Source organism: Mauremys mutica, chromosome 3 (genome assembly GCF_020497125.1).
Source record: "Mauremys mutica isolate MM-2020 ecotype Southern chromosome 3, ASM2049712v1, whole genome shotgun sequence".
In the NCBI taxonomy this organism is placed as follows: Eukaryota; Metazoa; Chordata; order Testudines; family Geoemydidae; genus Mauremys; species Mauremys mutica.
The window spans coordinates 156,574,584-156,595,706 of record NC_059074.1 but is presented as its reverse complement, the minus strand read 5'-3'; the positions used below and the strand labels follow the sequence as shown (position 1 = coordinate 156,595,706).

The following is a 21,123-nucleotide window of genomic DNA, read 5'->3' as shown; positions in this document are numbered from 1 at the left end:
GAGTGGGCAGAGCTAAAGGTCTGCATACATTTCCCCCTAAGTTTTCTATCCAATAACACTCTTTGCTCAATATTTGCTTTTCTGTGCATTTGAGCGAGTGCACACAAGGCATAAGTAATGATGGTACACAGAAGACGCATCTGCCCTTATTACAGACAAATGATGGGTCTATTGCCTCACTGAAGTTTGCAACACTGGGTTGCTTCTGGACCCCCAGCTGCTCTTGGACTCCCATATATTAGTGGTGGCTGGAGACACTTTGTTTCACTCCTGGGTTTGGTTAAGAAGTCTCCTTTCTGATGTGGGCCTGGTCACAGTTATCTGCCCCTCTGTAACCTTCAAAGTGAATGCTGACGCAAAGCACTCTACATGGACTACCCTTGAGATCATGTCGAAGCTTCAGTTAGTGTAGAATGCACCTGCCCACTCTGTAGTCTGAGCTAGCACTTAGTTCGCTTTCATCTACAACTGAAAGCGTTGATTTTGATCTCTCAAAGCCCCCATCTCTCCCTACATAATGCAGAGAGTGAGATTGGCTGAGGCATTTTTGCAGCCATCTTCAGTTTGAACCAGCAGGAGCATGTTGTTCCTTGTGAAGGGCTCCTGACACTGGAATTTTCTCTCTCTGTTAGTCTGACCTTTACGCTCATCTATTTACTCAGGATTCTGCCTGAGGAGCATGAAGGGGGGATGCAGTGAGGTGGTAGCTCAGAGGGGTATTATTTGTATATGCTTCTAGAGACGTAGTGAACGGCGTGTTTTATAAATGGTGTAACGGATGAAACAATAATTAATTTCTCATCTCCCTTTCAATATTTTGGTGGAATGCAGATAAAACTTGTCTGAAGAGAGAGGATTATTTTTTGAATTTTTATATATTAACTGGTTAATTCTAGGCATTCAATGAACACAAAACCAATGCGTCTTTTTTATGACTTATCTGCTTATGGCCTAAAGCTTTCTTGCTGCCAAAAGACAAAAGGAGTACTGTTCCTTTTAGCTACAAAAGGTCAGTATCAAGTCTGTGCAGTTACTTTATCACGCTACTACATTCATGAGCCTTATTGATTCCAGGGTACTGAGTATACCGCCTCAATGCATTTTCTGCACATCTGCCCAGATGTTTAAAGTTGACTAAAATTCTGATTAAAATCTTGTCAACAAGTCTCAAAAGACAAACAATAGAACATTTTATTTTGAACAATGATTTCTAAGCTTCCTAGGGCCAAATCCTGCTCTGTTGCACCAGTGTTATTCCAGATTTACCCCAGCAAAACTGAGACTAGAATTTGGGCCCTATTCAGTAGCCCCAGTTTGCAGTTTTCTTCCCTTCGCTCTTGTTACTCACCTCTCGTTCGTAGTCCCTTGTCGGCACGTCGCTGCCTTGGTCTAAACCACCAGAGGACAGTGAACCATCTGATGGCGATGCCATGGGCTGACGCTTGGCTCCATAGCTCCCTCCTGAGAATTCCCGCCGCAAAGCACTGCCGTTCTGTGCCGATGATCCTAAAAGGTGTGTGTGAATAAAACTGTATCATGGATGTGTGTGCAAGACACTAAGAAGTTGGCTAGCTGTTACTTTGTTTAGTTTTGCTTTCCTACAGAACCTCCTTCTACATAATCTTACTTCCCTGTTTTCCATGTACTCTGGATTACATGGTGGATGTGCTCATGCACTGGAACCCTGCAATATCTAGGCAGGATGGTGGGAGTAAAATTTAACCCTTCCATTTCAGCAGCCAAATTTCCAGTGCTGTTACATGCACAGAAGGCTCCAATTAATTAACTCTAACAACAAAGTTAAAAAAAACCCAAACATTGGGGTGAATGGACAATTTGCCATTGACTTCAATGGCAGCAGGATGAAGCCTTTAAGTAGCAGTCAAGAAATCACAGTATTGAGGAATACAGTACTAATTCTGAGATCATTCTAATACCATCAAGATATACATGTTTTAAGAAACAGCAAATACCATGTGGGATTTTCAGACGTTCTCAGCATTAGTTTAATTGATAAAACATTCCCATTGGCTTCAGTGGGAACAGAGCTGGGCCACTGCTGAGCAACTCTGAAAATCCTGCTCAACAAGCACAGCTGTAATGTTCCTGTATGGGGCAGCGTTAGGTTATAACGTTTCTGCACAGGGCTTGTGGCAAGACAGACACTCACTTGCTGCTAACCCGCTACTGGCGCTCATCGATCGCCCTGGTTCTGTGCGGGATTTTGTGATCGATGGGATACTGACAGAGCCACTGAACATGGTCCGACTTTCCTGAGGCCGAAGATTCTGCAGTGCAGGGGGATACAAAGAGAGAAATGTTTGTGTTCATTAGTTCATTTACTACTGAGTCAGCAGTGGATGCTATAGGGCGGAGATACCAAGTTAAACAAACAAAAAAACCCAACCCTAAATTCTCTCACCTTCCCTAATTTTCTGGGTGATAGGTCAGCAAATTTGCAGGATACTATTTTGCAACTAAGTGCAGAGACTGGAAGAACACACAGCATGAAAGTGAAGTTTTGAATTACATGGACATATGCAGACAACTGAAAGAACATTCTAATACAGGGGTTAGCAACCTTTCAGAAGTGGTGTGCCGAGTCTTCATTTATTCACTCTAATATAAGGTTTCACATGCCAGTAATACATTTTAACGTTTTCAGAAGGTCTTTCTATAAGTCTATAATATATAACTAAACTATTGTTGTATGTAAAGTAAATAAGGGTTTTAAAATGTTTAAGAAGCTTCATTTAAAGTTAAATTAAAATGCAGAGCCCCCGGACCGGTGGCCAGGACCCAGGCAGTGTGAGTGCCACTGAAAATCAGCTCACATGCCGCCTTTGGCATGCGTGCCATAGATTGCCTACCCCTGTTCTAATAGAATCAAAATTTTCTTGCTGATGTTGACAAGGAGCCTGACAACTGGTACCAATTTAGATAATATAGTCATTTAAAAAAAGATGCATAATATAATGCATTGTTTCTAGCTATATCTTTCCAAGTAGTATTTTATTGAAATGTATCTCTTTGATGCCATAATTGTGGCTTGTATATATTTTGTATGACACTATTATCTAATCAGCCCCTGATGCCACAGTGTATTTCTTGCAGTTATACAGACATATTAGGCCAAACCGTGCTTTCAATTATGCTCAAGTAACTCTGCCAGTTTCAGTGGAGTTACTCCAGGACTTCATGGGAATAGTTAAGAGCAAACTTTGGCTTTCTGTTTTCAGATTATATTGCACAGACAAAAATATTTTAGTCTGAATTCTAATCAGATGCTTTTGGTTTTCTGTAAGTATTTTCATTTATTGTCATCCCAAATTAGGGCTCATTCTACTGTTTCCAATGTGATTGCCTGTCTCTGGAGCTTTAGCTAAACATAAGCATGTACTTATCTTGCTCCTCAGGTGGTTTGTATATAGAACTCATTGGCATTAATGGGAATTAGGTACATCAAACCTCTTCACACAGAGGTGGAAAAACAGCCCCCTTGTAAAAAAAAAACCAAAAAAAACCCAAAAAAACCAACCGACCCCAGACCCAAACAATTTATAGCACTGAGCAGTTCATAGCACTCATTCCATTTTGTCCTTAAAATCCACCCTCTTCTTATATTTCTTTTTTTAAAATCACTAATACCCATGAAATCTTCATTATACTAAGATAATGCAGTTAAGTATGAAAGAAAATTCACAACTGCAGCTGCCTTCTGAAGCAAGATTATTACTGAAACTTAAAAATGCAATAAAAAGTTTGAAATTGGCTCTGCCCAACCCTCCTATGGGGATTTTCTCAAAGAGACTCAGACATGTAGCAATTTGTTAGTGAAATATCCTGCACCACAAAAAATAAGCAGCTCAGCCAGATCCACACCATGTTTATGGCAAGGAAAAGCCCTAACCCAGACGCTCCATTGCTGTCATGCCATTTCCATTTTTTTTTTATAAACAGTTTGCAGACTCCGTAACCCTTCCCCTCGTGCACAAAATCATGTTCCCAATACGTAACTTGTAACGCTTTGATTATTAGATTTTAAAACCAATTCTCTCACCTATACTATATTCATTTCTACCATTACTACATAAGAGATACCTTAGCTGCAAGGTATCTCAAATCTACCTATAGGAAGAAAACATGAGGAAGAAGTCAGCATTCCATTGCCACTTTCAACCCCCATAGCGAGAGATGTTAAAAAGATCTGAACACACATCTAGTACCAGACCATTTTATTAAACAATACTTTTTCCTTTTATAGAAGAATCATATTAAATTACGGTTTCTTATTGTCTAATAGCATGTCAGTAATAATACAGGCATATCAAATCAGTATTTAAATTCAGTGTACAGGGGAAAATGTGAGCTTGACCTATTTCATACAGTCTGCATCACATCACTCTTTGTAGCTCTTATCAGTTGATAAACAGGCGTATAAAACACATCTCCATATCTGTACACTTATGTCTCCTCCAATAGATGGTAAGAATATGTACAATAATTTAAAGTATCCATTTCTCTAGGTAGGTTACAGCTAAAAAGAAGGTTTCTAGATAATGAATGGATTAAAGTTAGCAATGCAGTTAGAACATGTAAAGTGCTAAGAATTATTGTTTGTTACTTTCCTTTTGTTACTGCCATTGTTTTTAATGCTGCACTTACAATCAATCCTTCTGAGTTAATAAGAGATGCCCCCTCTTCATTCTCACATGTGGAGAGAACAATTCATTTTTAATTTGCAATAAGCAAACAAGAATTGTGAATTTCTTTCCAAGATCTCTCTCAGCTACCAACATAAGAGAACCTGAGATGCTAGGGATGGAAAAGTCCTATAGATTATCCAGTCTGTCTCCCTGCCAATGTTGGATTGTTCCCAACAGTACTTTAGCAAATACCTGCAGGTTTTAAAAAGTGCCTTTCAAATAATTCCCAAGAATATATTGTCCTGCATTGTTTGTATGCTCTTTTTTCAGAAAGCAGTGAACAAATGAAATATATTTGACAACAACCGTATCTCACTCTCAGAACATGAAATGGGATATCTAGTGCTTGTTCCTGTGCCGTCTGGACGCACATGGTAGGCAATTTTGATATAGTTTACAACAACATGAGCATATGGATAGTACAGCAACAGTAAAGACTGCACAGAATGGTAAGGGATTAAGTACTCAAGGGTGTTCGGCTCTTGAGGTATTCTGAGATACACTAGGGAAGGCCAAACACAGCATCTTGAGTTGTTATATGTTGAGATTAATACATTGGAAATGCAAAAAGGGGCTTTTATGCTTGTCAGATGAGAAACATGTGGTTCTTCAAAGAGAATTGGTACGTTTAATGATAAGGTGGCTAACCTCCTTAACAGAAACTAAGCAACCGCAATCAACGAAGCGGGTGGGGTTGGGAACAAAATGTTGTTACTTGGAAAGAACACATTCAACCATTAAAGATGGCAGGCACAAAACGTGAGCACCATTGTTTTCCCTTATATCTGTTTGGAAAGTCCGTGTAATCCTTATATACGTGTATCCCTTCAGAGCAAATGTTTCACCGTTCTTCTAAAAAAAAAATATCAATGCCAGTAAAGAACAGAAACACCAGTAACAAAACAGCATGCACACAACACAGACAAAGAATCCACATAAGAGAACAAACAGCATTTAAAAGCAGTGGTTATAAAATAGCAAAGAGCAGCAAGTCATTAAGAAAAAATAACCCTGAGACAGCCATTTAAACACACACACACAGATCAAACAATTCAAATCCCAGCATATAAAATCCATCACCAGCACTGAACCAAGCAAAAATAAAGAGTGAATAGAAGATATGCCTTTGAAGAGGAAATAATTGCAGAGACCTGGTTGCGGAGCAGTCTGAGTTCATTGTAGTGATGGAGGGTGAAAGTCCCTTAGTTCAGTGCATCAGAATGCAGATCATGATCTCAGTCAGAGAATGAAACAGACGTGAGGAGGGTTGCTACTCTGCACAGATACAATGGTTGGTAGATCTGCATAATGGTGGATCTACGGGCTTTGCTCCTGCTCCTCTACCATGTTGCCACCAATCTACCCCTACCTGCATGTGGCCTTCCTTAATTCACCTCTTTACACAATGAAACTACACCAGTTCTGCTGCACATGGGCCTTCCAGAGCCATGGGTGATTGGGTGAAATTTGTCTCTATAAGCGATTTCCATTGTATTTTCTAAGCAGCCTCCTACTGGGATTTATATTTATTTATCACTAAACAAACCTTGTCTTACTATTTCCCACTGTATGGGGTTATTTTGGTCATATGAAATCACAAAGCAATATATGAGAGCCCATGTGTGCTACAAACCCATTTTTTAATTCAGATTGTTGAGTCCATCCTGTTCTGGTTCTTATAGTGCGCCCATTGCTTTGTACTAGTAATAGTGTCCTTAGGCTAAGTGGAACCCCCCCCCCAAACATCTGTCCTCCAGCCACGGCAAAGCAGAGAAGATGCATTCCTTCATACAAGCCAAGCATCTTCTGCTCTAAGGAGCTTGAGCTGAGCCTCACACAGACGGCTCCTGAGTCACTGATGTCACTCCAGTTTTATACTAGTGTAACATCACTGATTTCAATCTAACTGCAATGTTAGTACTGTGGGTGCTCTATTTTTACCAGGATTTTACAAAGCAAGGGCCCAATCAAGCAGCCCTCAGTGATTTCAGTGCGGTCACTCACAAGAGTAAGGAAGGGATGTAGGATTGGGTCCTGAAATACACCTGCATGTTTTAAGTACAGAAAATAACGTGTGCACCAAGGGGGATAGTCATTGATGCAAAGTGGGACTTCAGTGGGGCATAAGCCTTGCGTTGGCCTTTGCACAAAACATGAATTTTAACCCTACTTAATAAGGATGACGTTGTTTTGTTGTTATTTTTGCAATAAGTTGGGTATTCTTCTCACATACTCCACACAATTCGCCACAAGTTTAAACAGATTGAACAAACCAGAGGCAGACAACCACATATAGACCATCTTCTCCAAAATGCTGTTGCTTCATTTTTGTTTATTTTGTGGTTGTGAGGGTCAGGACTTTTCTGACAGTGACAACTGACCATGTATTCAGTCCACGGGATTTAATTGTGCATGGCTGCCCTCTTATGATTCCCCAGAACTTTCCTGATGACAACCTGGACTCCGTATTGCAGTTTCCTCCCCTTTTATGTGAAACGAGTAACTTTCCCTCAGGGGTCCAAATTCTTGTGAGTATTGTACATAGGCACAGACCTGAAAACCCTATCCAGCAACAGGAGCCTGTTACCCAAACCTGCAGAAACACTGCTTTATAAGCCCTCTGCAAAAGAAGCAGTGAAAGGGCATTCCAAGCAGTCTAGCAGTCAAGGTTTTGCATATAGGTGCATAAAGGGCCTGAATCCAGAGCCCACTGCAGTCAACAAGAGTCTTTTCTTGGAGTTCAGTGAGCTTGAATCAGACCCATACAACCCTCATCAAGCAATGGCAGCTATGTACAATCTCCCTTGCAGATTATTCCTGGTCCTACTGGAGATAATCTGGCAGGGCAGTTATGACAGAACTGTAGGCCAGAACACGGTGCACAGTAACAATATGTTTTGCAATGTATGTTTGTGAGCATTTTAATATTATTCATTGTTTGTATTACTATAGAGCCCTGGATTCCCAGTGATGGACCATGGACCTCTCAGTGCTCGGCACTATGCAAACACAGTACAAAGTGGCTGTTGCTACCCTAAAGATTTTACCATCCAAGTCAAAGTGTCTATTCATGGCCTCTTGTCCTTCCTCAGTCTCTGCTTAAATATAGTTATAGGATTTGCTTTCTCCATAATGAAGCTCACACTATTTTTGTTTTTTTCCTTAGTCACTCCCTTTGTCTATTATCTTGTTGTAGGTTTGTCTAATTTAGACTGTAAACTCTTCAGGGCACAAAATGAGTCTCTCTTTTAACTCTTGTAAAGGACCATACAAAGTTCTTGCACTACAGAAAAGTTTATTTTTAATAAACAGCTCAAAAGTTTGGCTCAACATAGGTATATCTGAGCCCTTTTCCAGCCCAAACCTATCAAGAATACAGAATATCTTTCCATTGCTGACTGCTAGAGTATGAAGACTGTGGAATATAAAGCTCCATAATTTAATCTTCCACACCCTTTTTAGTAATTTAAAAAAGAACATTATTTTCATAGGAAAAAGGTCCAATAATTTTGCTCTGTAATTTTTTAAGCTATGAAAAATTGTTTCTTCATATGTCACCAACACTCGAAAACATCAGGATGGAATGAAAATACAAAACAGCTGGGGGAGAGTTAAGAGGTGAAAGAAACCATTCACAAAGTTTTGTTTCTCCCATGTTATTAGCTAGGCAAAAGGAAAACCACACAGTGTTAGTACAGCGAACACCCAACTCAGCCGTTCATACCCTCAGAGTCACAAAGGCTGGTGTACCAGCGACAGAACGCAGAGATGGGGAGTATGCAGGGTTTATGGAATCATAAAAGAGGAATTTTTCAGCTGAATTAACAGTCATGTGATAGATGTGCTCGAAGTTGCTCGGAGAGGAGATCAGACTGAAGTGATGAGGGGATGGATATGGAAAACACGGCTATCAAAGACAACAGAGAGAAAAAGATAATGAGGGATGGTTTCACTGGTTATACAGGAGGCAAAATTACTGACAAACACCATCTGCAGGGATCAGCATAATTTGAAAGACCGGATCAAATTCACTGTAGGTATCCTGCTTGCAAGAAAATAGGCAGATCCTTAGATTACCCTCCCCACCCCCCCTTATCATTTTCTTTACATTGTATCCCATGTCCCTGTGACCCTTGCTACAGCCATAAACTTTAAACAAATCAAACTTGTAACTCATTGGGAATGGATTCTAATATTTATTATTATTTAATACTTCAAACAGCACCATAGATGTGCCTGGTGCTTTACAGACAAAGGAAAAGCATCAGATCCCTGCCTTGAGGAGCTTACAATCTAAGTCAGACATAACACAAACAAGGGAAGGTGAACAAAGATGAGATGGTAAGGGAGGGAAGATTTGGGGGTATGACAGTGAAAAAGCTTAAGACCTACTTCTTGTTATGTAGACATTTTGAGGATTTCATTTAAAACAACAGTCAACATAGGGATATATTATATTTATAGTTTCAGGAACAAAGTGTGTCAACAGGGCAGGAATGGAGGTGAGCATGGGAAGGGGAACTGGTTAGTTTCGGGCTAGTGGGGTGAAATTTACCTGGTGTAGAAGGACAGGGCATGGCCTATGCCTCAATAAAGACCCAAATAAGACCTATTGGATTTTAGGTCCTGTACTGTCTCTCTCTGCAGCAGAGAATTACACTGTCAGTGCATGAGGCAGAAAGATACTCAGAAATGCAAGTATTTTTATAGGTCAACTCAGCATTGTTGGGTGCTTTGCTCCCAAATTGTAAAATATAGACAAAGGAAAAAAGTGAATTAAATCTGCAAATGCGACAAAACCAATTTCTATGTAGTCTCCAAAGAATGTGCTGACACAGGTGCTTTTGTGATTCGAAGACATCTATATCTAGGAGATATATTTGAATATTTTTAACTTTCATTTTCCCTCCATCTACAGAATCATTCCATATGTACATATTCAGCCGGTCATTCTGCTTTGGGCTGGAATGGCCAATGGCCACTGGAAAACCAGATCAGTTTTTCCTAATCTTCAGCCCTTTCTGTTTCCCTTGTCGAACCAATCTCACCAACTTTTGAAAAAAAGAACCTGAGCAATGTTAGGATTTAAAAAATAAAATGCGATGCAAGATACCTGCAAATCAATCAGGTGACTTGTCTGCTAAACCTAAGGCACTACATTTTACCCAAGGAATTTATGGAAGTTTAGGAAAACATTAAGTGATAGCCCAATATATATTATCTCCAGTATCAAACAATAGTTATTATTGTTGTCTACTGTTCCCTTAATCTGAGCTGGTAAAATCCCAACAATTTACTTTTTAGCATTTTTGTGTTGTGAAGCATTGCACATCAATAAAGCATCAATTACTGATTTACAGCATTTGGTGTATAACGTATACTAATTGCTATTAATACGGTTAGCAGAATCTAGGATATTAGTACTATCATCAGTGTAAGGGAAGCCACTTTTCTGATAATGGTCCCAAGTGGAAAGCAGAGATTGCTGAGCCATCTGCACAAAATAGTGTACTTGCTGCAGAATGAAGGTATGTTTTAAATAGCCAATAAGGAAGGGAAGCTTGGAAGCAGACAACAGGCCCACAGCAGACCATAAAAATGTTTAGCCAGCATGCATTAATGTGGAAATGCCAGGATACAGCAGCACTTTTGAAAACCAATCCTTCCTCCAAGGATCATAGTATGTCTTCAAATGCAGGGTTCCCACTGGCTTTACGTAATACTAAAAGTACATAATAATAATTCTTCCGAATGCCTCTGCATGTAAAATTCTACATGTTTCAGTAAATCTGGTTGGTTACTGAAATATAATGAATTATGCATCATGAAGTCAGATTTAAGTATAATGAATACAAGTTCAAATATAATGGCTGTCAAGAATAGTCCTGTAAGGAAAATATCAGGCATGCAGAGTATGAATGTAAGATCAGTCCTGCATATGCGATGGACACAGGTAGTTGGTATGTGCTGCAGTAAATGTAATTCCAGAATTCGGATCTTCACTACAAGGGAGCATCCATGATAAAGTGGCTTCAAGAGTCAAGAGGGCAGAAGGGAGGCCAGAAAATGTACTGAATTGCCAGGACAAAAGTTCACGTGTTTTTAATTGGTGACAGGCTGCTAGGGGAAAAAAGTGTAAATACGTAAGTCTGGGGATACTAATAGGAATGATTCTAAATTACACAAATCAAGACAGTGATCCTGAACTAAGTACATATAACATATATAATTACAGCGCTATTAGTGGCAGATAAGAACTTTTGTTCTTTTAAGAAAGTGAACCCGCTTACCACAAAGAGACTCAAACTAATCATTCAAATATAATGGAAGTATAGTTGTTAAAAACTTTACAGTTTTATTGCCTTTTGTATTTTCACCATCACGGCCCCAATCCTACACCAAGCTCTGTGCAGACAGAGCCTGTCTGGGTATGTCTACACTGCAGCTGGCAGTGAGCCTTCCAGCTTGGGCAGACAGACTCACACTAAAATTGGGAGTGTGGATGTTCTGGCTTAGGCTGGAGCTCAGGCTCTGAAGCCTAGAGGACTGGGTGGGCTAGAGAGCCTAAATTTCTGCTCAAGCCGGAATGTCCACACTGCTAATTTTAACATGCTAGTGCAAGCCCTGTAGTGCGAGTCTGTTGACCCAGGCCAGAGACTCGCTCCCAGCTACAGCGTAGACATACCCATTGAGATCAATGGGGCTACGTGCAGATGCCTGGGTAAATCCACAGCGAGTACAGTGTAGCATTGTGTTAAAAGGCAGCAATTTACTCCAATCACATCCAACAGTTCGATTTACTCCTTAAACAGTCAACTTTTCAAAAACAGATGCCTGAACTGTGCTCACGAAGAGCATATAAGCACCCACAAACCTGGAAACTGTACACACAAAGCAAGGACATCTTTATGAACATATTGTTACAGGCAAATTCAAAAATATATGCTGTGCAGCTGTATGTCCATGTGCTGGAATCTATTTTGAAGAATGTGTCCCACAGTTTGGAACAACTAAAAACTCTCAATTTACTAATTATTATTTTATAACTTTGAAGGTTTTGAAATTAAAATCTTAAAATTGTAATTCAATTTTAAATTAGTGCTGTACAAGACATATTTACAGACAGTCCCTGCTCAGAGAAGTTTGTACGCCAAAAGGAACACACAGATAAGACACAGAAGAGGGATTAGTGTACAAAATTAAGCCTGTTTTCTCTTTTTCCTCCCTGCTCCTCAATTTTTTAAAAGGGCATTTTATTGCTCATGAAAAAATGGGTACAGCTTGGGCATAGACAGTACAGGATTTCCTCACACACTGCCCTGCCAATGTGCCTCAGCCTGGATCTGGAGGATCAACTTTAGGAGTTTAAGCTCTATAGTTCATCCAGTCTTTGGCCTTGCCCCTGAGAATTTCAGTTAGTGCCAACTGTGATAGTGGATGTGTTTGTTGTAGGGACAGTTCTCCACTAGAAACTCAACCCGTTTGACAATGGTCACCAAGGAGATGTTAGACAATAGTTATTTTACATTACTACCATCTTGAGCTAGATCTAAACTGTAGACCCAGAGATAAAAGTCTCCATATCTCATAGTCAAACCCCTCCCATCATTCCTATGATTAAATATCTATTCTGCATCAGGATCTACTGGCAAGAACCCTTCTGTTTGTGCAGCATCCCATTGACTTAAATGAAATCTCATACTGGGTGTATGGGTCCATGCTAGCAGCTCCTCATGTAGGACTGGGGTAGCTAAGGATTCACTCACATGAATAAGGGTGGAAAATTGAGCCCTTTTTTTCTTTGTATTTTCAACCTTTGTTTTTTTTAACATTTTTGCATTATAACATTTAAAGGACGCATTGTTTACTTTAAATATAAAACTGTACAAATGCAATTCTTTGACTTTTCTCAAATAAAAAGAAAAGAAAAGAGCTGGTAAAAATAGTCTGACAAATGTATTTTAGCTGTGACATGATTAACCTGCACAGTTTGCACCCCCGGGTGGTAGAAACCTAGAAATGTAAAAAGTATTGAGCGTGTCCTTGTCTAGTTCTGCTTTAAAAAGGAGTTCAAAAAATAAAATGTGCCAATCTTTTCCATATTTCTTGGAAATAATTTTCATGAACACTTTATTTTCTAAGGCAGAAAATGCAATCTGAGCACCATGAATAAAAAAATCACAAATCAGAATTATTACCCACTCAGGTATACACTGCTATTTAAATTTTCATAACAAGCCACGAGCTTGTGAAATAATTTAAAGGCATTTATTTCCTTTCCTTCAAAGAGGAACTGTCATACAGGAAAAGCACAGAGATGTATCAGACTAACACTCTAAGTCGCTTCACCTTTCTCTTTATTTTTGTACCTCGTGTTCTAGTCCTTAAAAGTATTCTGTGTTTAGATAATGGCTTGCCCACTCCCAGCCCATCTTCTATTCCCAACTGATCCTTGAGTGAAGTCATCATAAATTACATTTGATTTGTAACATCACATTCAGTTGTATGGTAACAGAGTGTAATGCCAGAAACATGGTATTTGGACTTCAGTGTAGCAAGGGAAACAGCTGCCTGGAGAAAAATCCTTATCCAGGTACAAATTCTGAAAGTACGCAAAGGGAGTGCAGAGAATTACTGTCTAGGTTTACAGTGCTCTTACTACAGATGTCTCCTTTTCCTTTTTGCTTCAGTGTGAACAAAACAGACTAATAAAGGTCTGTCTGGTCCAGTCCCGTGTCCCTCTCAAGAGGAAGCTGTAGAAGAACCCCATGTAGCATTTCTTAGGGGAAATTTTCTTCCTGACCCCAGGGGATTAACACGGTGATTGACATAACTCGTCATTTTTATCCTAAGTCGTGTAGCACTGCAGGCACAACTGTAATAACGGATGTCAAATCCAATTTAACCTCAGTAATATATCCTAACATTGAGGTCCATATGTTAACCTCTAGCAGTGAGTTCTTAAGGCTAACTTCAGTACTAAACTGCAGTAGTGAAGAAGTCCTACACTGTATCTAAATTTAATGTCCTTTAATCCACTCTAAGTACAAAGTGGAAATCACACATTTTCTCCAAAATTTCATATTCCCAGGTGAGAATTAGAAAACGAATCCTACCTCTAAATAGGAGACCATTTAATTAAAATAACGCCTGTTTAATCAGAACGAGTTTAGAGCTAAATGTCTTTTAGAACTGGGGACACTGAGGAAAAACAATGGTGCTCCCAAAATGTTAACACTGGATTAATGTATTTTTATAAACTAGCTCAGAAAGGGACACTTCACACTTCCACTCAGTTCAGTTTTGCTCCTAGGAGTGGGGCTAGGTCCACAGTCTTTGCACCTATTGGCTCCCATACTCACCCTCAGTGGAAGGGAGCATAACAGTATTGCTTTTTGACCCACCTCCAGGAGAAGCAGATACTCCGTCCTCTAGGAAAGTCATCCTTTTTTAAACGTTCCAGCTGAAAGTGGAGAAGTCAAAAGAAACGTTCTCCCGTGTATAGCTTTAACGCTAAACCCTTCACCTCCAAAAATTATTACCTTCTTTTAAAGTAACTGAAGTTGGGATCCAAAACCAGCCCTTTTCCAGCAGTTCTTTATTAGTGAGATAAACGCTGGCTGTTTGCCAAGTTCCCATACATCTGCCTCAGGCACTTCACTATCTGTCTTGTTCTTATTTGACTAATAATTACCTTTTTGTTGTTTATTGCCTATTCTCACTACACATGCTGTCAATACCATGATTCTCAGAGTGCTCCATTACTGGTTAGAGAGTGTTCATTCTCTGCACATATACTTTCCTCAGGTGATGACTGCCAAAGTAGGTAATGTTCAATAGGCAGGGCTTTATGATAATGTGCAATGTCAAAGTACCATCAGCTGCAAAACTGAGGTAAAACAAACATTCTGAAGTCAGAAATTATGCCCCAAACCCTAAGTAGTGCAATACCATTGCACACATCCTTTTTTTGCCTTACCATTATCCTCTCCACTTTTTCTCAAGGACCATTAATGGCTGCAAACATTTTCTACTGCCTTCTGCCCATAAACTTTAGTTAGAAGTGATGATCATGCCCATTGTATTTTTGATAAATGCCTACAAGTTACATGAACAAATCCTTATTCAGGCCAAAGCCCTTCAAAACTCATTCACTTCAGTGGGTGTTTAATTATTTAAAAAAAAATGGTAGTTTTCACACAAGAGGCTCTGTTTCAGTGATGCGAGTAGACACAGCAGCCTGGCTGGAGACAGTGGAAAATGGGAACTTCAGCATGGATAAAACCTGGGCCCAAAACACAGTAAAACTGATATGGTTCCACTATACACGGGGAGCAGGCTGCAGGAGAGACCAAGCAGGGGGCTCTACATATGGCAATGAAACACTGGAGTTAGAAGAATGGCCATTCCATGCGTGAGTCAGAACCAGGCACCACAGATACTACTGCTATTCTGAGTGTCAAAGCTGCTGCGTGGCCTTTGGCGGGGGAACCCATCTCTCCTTATTTCCACAGAGAACCCAAGTCCAAACCCTATTAATTTGGACTGTGAGCAGGGGTTGTTGTTTTCCCTCATAATGTGTGCTATATGAACAGCTCATTTGAGTGACTGCGCATACATTAATGGTGGCTCATGCCTTTCTTGACAGGTGAGGCACAAATGACAAAATCGTTATTTCCACCTGTAGCGACACGACGACTCACCGGTGGCACCTCCTGCTGCTTATCCTGGGAATTAGCGCTCTTTCCAGCTCCAGAGCGCCCTCTGCAGGCTGGTGTCTCGCCTTTCGCTGGGCCCGAGTCCCTCCTGGACCTTGGTGCCCCTTTCAGGCCAGGGTGCTGCCCCCTGGCAGTACCTCCACAAAACTGGGTCTCCCTTCCCCAGGGAACCCCCACCCTCTATCACCACCTCGCTTCAGTCTATGGCCACTGCCAGTCCTCAACTAGCCCCCGTTCCCTGGGGCAGACTGCAGTGTACGTGTCACTCATCACCTGCTGCCTCTGCCTGCCCTCTGCAACCCCAATACCTTCTTTGGCTTTTAACAAGGCCTGCAGCCTGGGGGGTTTCTAGGCTGGAGCTCCCCAGCTTCTTGGGCCTTCCCCCCAGCCCTGCTCAGCTCCCAGCAGCCAGGCCCATCCCTCTCAACAGCTAGAGAGAGAGACTGTCTCTGGCTTCTGGCCCTAGCCCTCTTATAAGGGCCAACTGGGTCCTCATTAAACCAGTGTCAGCCTGATTGGGGCATGGCCCCCAGCTAAGACTGCTTTCCCCAATCAGCCCCGCTTTTCCTTCCCTGCCACAGCCCTCTCCCTGGGCTGTTTTAAGCCTTTTAAGGCAGGAGCGGGTGACCACCCCGCTACACCACCTCTGCCCAATGTTTAATGTAATAGCTATTGAAAACTTACCTTATTTATAGTGAAGAAACAGCAGGTGGACCCAGGGGCTGGAGCAGGGGTGGAGCATGAAGCAGGCCTGGGGCACAGCATTGGATACATGCATGAGCCCCACCAAAAGGGGGAGAGAGCTGGGGAGGTGCAGGGCACAGGCCCCATCCCTACCTACTCCCTACAAACCCTCAGCAGCCCAGCCTTAACTGCATCACCTCACCAAGCTGTGGGTACCACAGCAATGCCTTCAGAAAGTGACTCCTGGGCATGGTAAGTTGCTACGATAACAAGGCAGCTTCTTGAGGCACAATTAGCTAGTCCAAGCCTTGAGCCTCATGCAGCACTTTCTTCAAACTTTCTGGTGTTGCATTTCACTACTGGAGAGAGTGAGTCGTGACATTTAAATCAAATCACAATTTGTTCTTAAAACTGCATATGTTGATCAAATTACATAAAAAAGAATATGGAAAACGTATTTTGTAGCTTTTGGGAATTCTTGTTTAGGCTGAGCATCACATGTCTGGGCTGACGAGCTGGCCCTGGTATAAACTCGGGAGCCACCCATGAGCTGCCTCTCCAGTGTGTAATTGCACACATTCATCCTTAAGCTCCCATCTGTGAATGTCATTTTAAATTCCACCTTGGACAGTACAGACTCTTTATATCCATTTTCACTAGTTATGTTGCTGCTTGTATGAAAGATGGTAACATTTTAAATATATATTTAACACTAACCAAACTTAATATCTCTTTTATATGCAATCGCAAATATATTCATATATTCTCTCCCACTTGCTTACCATAGGCAGGTCTTTGAGGATCTGTATTCCATCTCCTGGACCCATGTGTGCTATGTGGTTAAAATTAGTTGGATTAGAAATTAATTTATTTCTCATTTCTGGATCTCGTAGCATCTCCCTGTAAGAGAAAATACTTAGTTTAGATATTTTATACATGACAAAGATGGACATTAAAACGATCAAATAAATATAGTTTCATTATTTGTTACTTTAAAATAGAAATTGCTAAATTAAATATTTGGCCAGGTTAAACAGAAGGATAACCCTTGCTGATCTATCCCAGCCCCAGGCCTGGGGAATGGGGAGACGGAGCAGGAAGAAAGGAATGTTGTATTGCAGGCTAACAGCCCACACCCATGAGAATCAAAATAGTTACTGAGATTCAGAGACTGCACTACCAGTGTGAGCTGAGACAGTACTCAAGAAAAGATGCAGAAGCGGGCTCATTGGTGACTTGGTGCTGCAAAGATGGAGGCAGAGATGAAGGACAGAAGATAAAAGAAGAATTAGAAGAATACTGCACTACCTTTCACATTCTGTGGTCAGAATTACTTTAAGAGCTCTCCAAAAAAGGCACAGATGCATTCACTTCAGAATTCAAAATAATTTTTTTAATAAAAGATAGAACCCCAAGCAACTTGGAAAAGATAAAGACAAGAACTATGTATTTTAGCACCACCGCACAACTGTTGTTCCTTTTCTTAGAGCTGAACAGGAAGCAAAGTGGAAAGTCAACCATGTTTTCCAATGGAAAAGTTGGTAGCGAACAAAAACATTTATTTCTTCAGATATGTTTTAACACAGTTGCTGGCAATCTTTTGTGGGCAAAAGGAACTCAGGTTGCTGAAGTGGTCAGTTACATGAACGTTAGGTTTGATGTGAACTCTAAAGATACTTCTGGAGTATTTTGATTGACAGTCCTTTAAAGACATATATATTTCATATACATGTCTTGAAGCACCACCCTCCAGGTGACTGCTCAGTGATTTAGAGAATGCTTATGACAGTTCCATAAGACTCATTATGGACTAAGTAATACATTCTAAGTAATACAGACTAAGTAATACATTCTAAAAGACAGATGCCTTGGAATACTGTTGAGGATAAGATGGTATTGCCCTAAACAATAAAAAGCAGAACCAGAGTCTGAAAGTAATTAATACATATGCATAGTTAGCAATGTAATCTCCTTTTGTAAAATGTTTATTATAGATCTTTATATATACAGTATATGCACACACACACACATATATATGTATATACAGTATGTGGGGGCATGCATTCCAAATTACAGTAACTGTTTCACACAAATATTTTATTAAAAAAGGAATCAAAGTACTGAAATATTCAGTGCATATTCATATCCAGACTAGTATTAATACAAATTATACATCAAGGATAAACACAATGGTGAAAAGACAAATGTCTGAAAACAACTCACTCTAACAAATGAAATACTACACTGACGTCAGACAGACATTCCTTCAGGGCCTACAGGCATGTACAGAAGACAAGTACAGGTTGAATACCGACCTCCTCTGCTGCATTCTCTCCTCCTCTGGTACTCTGAATGAATAACGACGCTTATTGTTGATGTTTCGAACCATTTGCTTCCGGCTGTTATCTGATGTCTCAGGAACTACCAGTTCATCTCCCTCTAGAATCAACATAAAAAATATCCAAGAGATTGCTTACTTGGTAATTTAATAAACCATTTAGAACAAATAATTGTATTTAGTTTTTGTACCTAAATCACCTGACAGCTGCCCCGTAAGAGAGCATAAAAAGCTGGTGGGTGTTCAGAAGCCCAAATAGGAAAACAGGAAGGTCATGAATAAATTAAAAAATCCTCAATGGTGGATCAAAACATATTGGCTCTCTGGACACTCGGTCAACTCTAGTGTCACACTGGAGGATTCACCCCAGAAGTCACATCCTCTCAGGAAAAAACAGAATGCAAGTTATGCCTGAGCAACCAGAAATACTATGAACAGAACAACAAAGCTTTTGGAAATTTAGTTTAATTAGTAATGGCCTGATTCTGCAACATTACAACTGAACAGTCCCACTGCAGTCTTAGTGCTAAATATAACTTCATTTTCCCCCCACAAACAGAATACACAGCATGTTTAACCCATGCATATATATGCACGCTGAATATTTTCTAATACTGATGAGGTTGCAATTAAATGTGTGCATTCTAGTGCGAGGGAGATCAATGTGCCATGAGTAGTGTGTTTCCTTAACAGTTGGAGGCAGAAGGAAGGTCCTTGTGAAAATATGGAGTCTGTCACTGTCAGTAGAAATGTGCTGTGTGCACAACAGGGTACAGTACGGAAAGGAGTGTCCCAAGGCTTCATATTTCCTTGCTTTAAGAGTTTGGGGGCAATACAAACTGAAATCCTTTAAAAAGTAGTTTCTGTTTATGGAATAACACTAAACAAGTCAGTTTCACATCACCTTGTCCTTCCTTCAGGTTCCCCATTTCTTGGTTGTTTCATGTACTGGTCTTTCCTCATATGCTAATTTTTAAGGTCTTTAGGACAGGAATTGCCTTTATTACACATGTACCCTATCTAGCACAGTGAGCCTTGATCAGGGCTTCTAGGAGCTACAGCAATGCAAATATTGATCAATAATTAAAATAACAACTGGGTAGAAATACAAAGAAATTGCTTATTACCATAATCACTGGGGAAAAGTCTCCTATTCAGACTACCCAAAACATTTCTTTGTTTCAAACCCTCTTATACTGAATCCCCTAAATGCATGGAGAAAATCTATTGTGTTACTCAATTTCAATGCCTTTCTCACCTCATTTCCTGGCAAGTTCAGATAACCCCCATTTCCTACCAAGGATAAATAAAACTTCTTTGGATTTATGGGGTATGTCATATGATAACAAGCTTGTCTCAATTTCACAGTAGAGCTGCAAATACGCTCCATTCTCAAAATACCTTTCTATCAATTCTTTCAACTAATGCACTGTATAATGACAAAAGAAAGTCAATGCCCTTGAAAATCTACAAAATACAGAATTTATTTTCTCCACGCCAACAAAATCCACAAGGTTTCATCATACAACTTTATAGCAAAGAAGGCTAGAACAGCTCAAAAACATTCAGAAGGTCAGAGAAAGGATCTCAGGCCTCACACACTAACTTTCTTTAGCAGACCTTGCTTAAAATCGCTAGAACATCATATTTCTGCCAAACATCTGGAAACTCAATGCAAGCTGCTTCTTCATTCATATCTTACTCCAAAGAGACTATTTCTTATGAAACACTCCAATTCTGATATCTTTTGCCACAACTGTGGGAAAGGGGGAGATCCCCCCACCCCATGTACTGGTCATGCCTAGTCATGTTCAAGTAGATTCATAGGTTCATAGATTTTCAGGTCAGAAGGGACCATCATGATTATCTAGTCTGACCTCCTGTGCATTGCAGGCCACAGAACCTTGCCAACCCACTCCTGTAATAGACACAACCTGTGGCTGAGTTACTGAAGTCCTCAAAGCATGATGTAAAGACTTCAAGTTACAGAGAATCCATCATTTACACTAGTTTAAACTGGCAAGTGACCCGTGGACCCATGCTGCAGAGGAAGACAAAAACCTCCCAGGGTCTCTGCCAATCTGACCTGGAAGAAAATTCCTTCCCGACCCAAAATATGGTGATCAGGTGGACCATGAGCATGTGGGTAAGACCCACCAGCCAGACACCTGGGAAAGAATTCTCAGTAGTAACTCAGAACCCTACCCATCAAGTGTCCCATCACTGGCCATTAGAGATATTTGTTGCTAACAGTGGCAGATTGGCTACATGCCATTGTAGGAAGTCCCATCACACCATCCCCTCCATAAACTTCTCAAGCTCAGCCTTGAAGCCAGTTAGGTTTTTTTCCCCCATTGCTCCCCTTGGAAGGCTGTCCCAGAACTTCTCTGATTGTGGAAACCTTCATCTAATATCGAGCCCAAACTTGTTGATGGCCAGTCTATACCATTTGTTCTTGTGTCCACACTGCCGCTTACCTTAAATAACCCCTCTCCCTCCCTGGTATTTCTCTCTCTGATGTATTTATACAGAACAATTATATCTGTGCTCAGCCTTCTTTTTGTTAGGCTAAACAAGCCAAGTTCTTTAAGCCTCCTCTCATAAGGCAGGTTTTCCATTCCTTGGATGATCTTAGTAGCCCTTCTCTGCACCTGACCAGTTTGAATTCATCTTTCTT

The 21,123-nt window shown here is 40.5% G+C and overlaps 1 protein-coding gene across 3 annotated transcripts in view; it reads right to left on the bottom strand.

The window, feature by feature from the left end:
• The window catches only part of CDC42BPA (CDC42 binding protein kinase alpha), a 352,910-nt gene that overhangs the window by 1,783 nt on the left and 330,004 nt on the right, over positions 1-21,123 (bottom strand). For 2 of the 3 annotated variants that reach the window (XM_045009045.1, XM_045009046.1), the window contains 4 exons: positions 18,424-18,547; positions 16,891-17,008; positions 2,171-2,288; positions 1,349-1,506 (listed from right to left, as the gene is read on the bottom strand). In XM_045009045.1, coding sequence (XP_044864980.1) covers positions 1,349-1,506; positions 2,171-2,288; positions 16,891-17,008; positions 18,424-18,547 — 518 coding nt within the window. Of the gene's footprint in view, positions 1-1,348; positions 1,507-2,170; positions 2,289-8,430; positions 8,614-16,890; positions 17,009-18,423; positions 18,548-21,123 lie in introns of all 3 variants that reach the window. The other variant, XM_045009047.1, reaches the window with a different exon arrangement.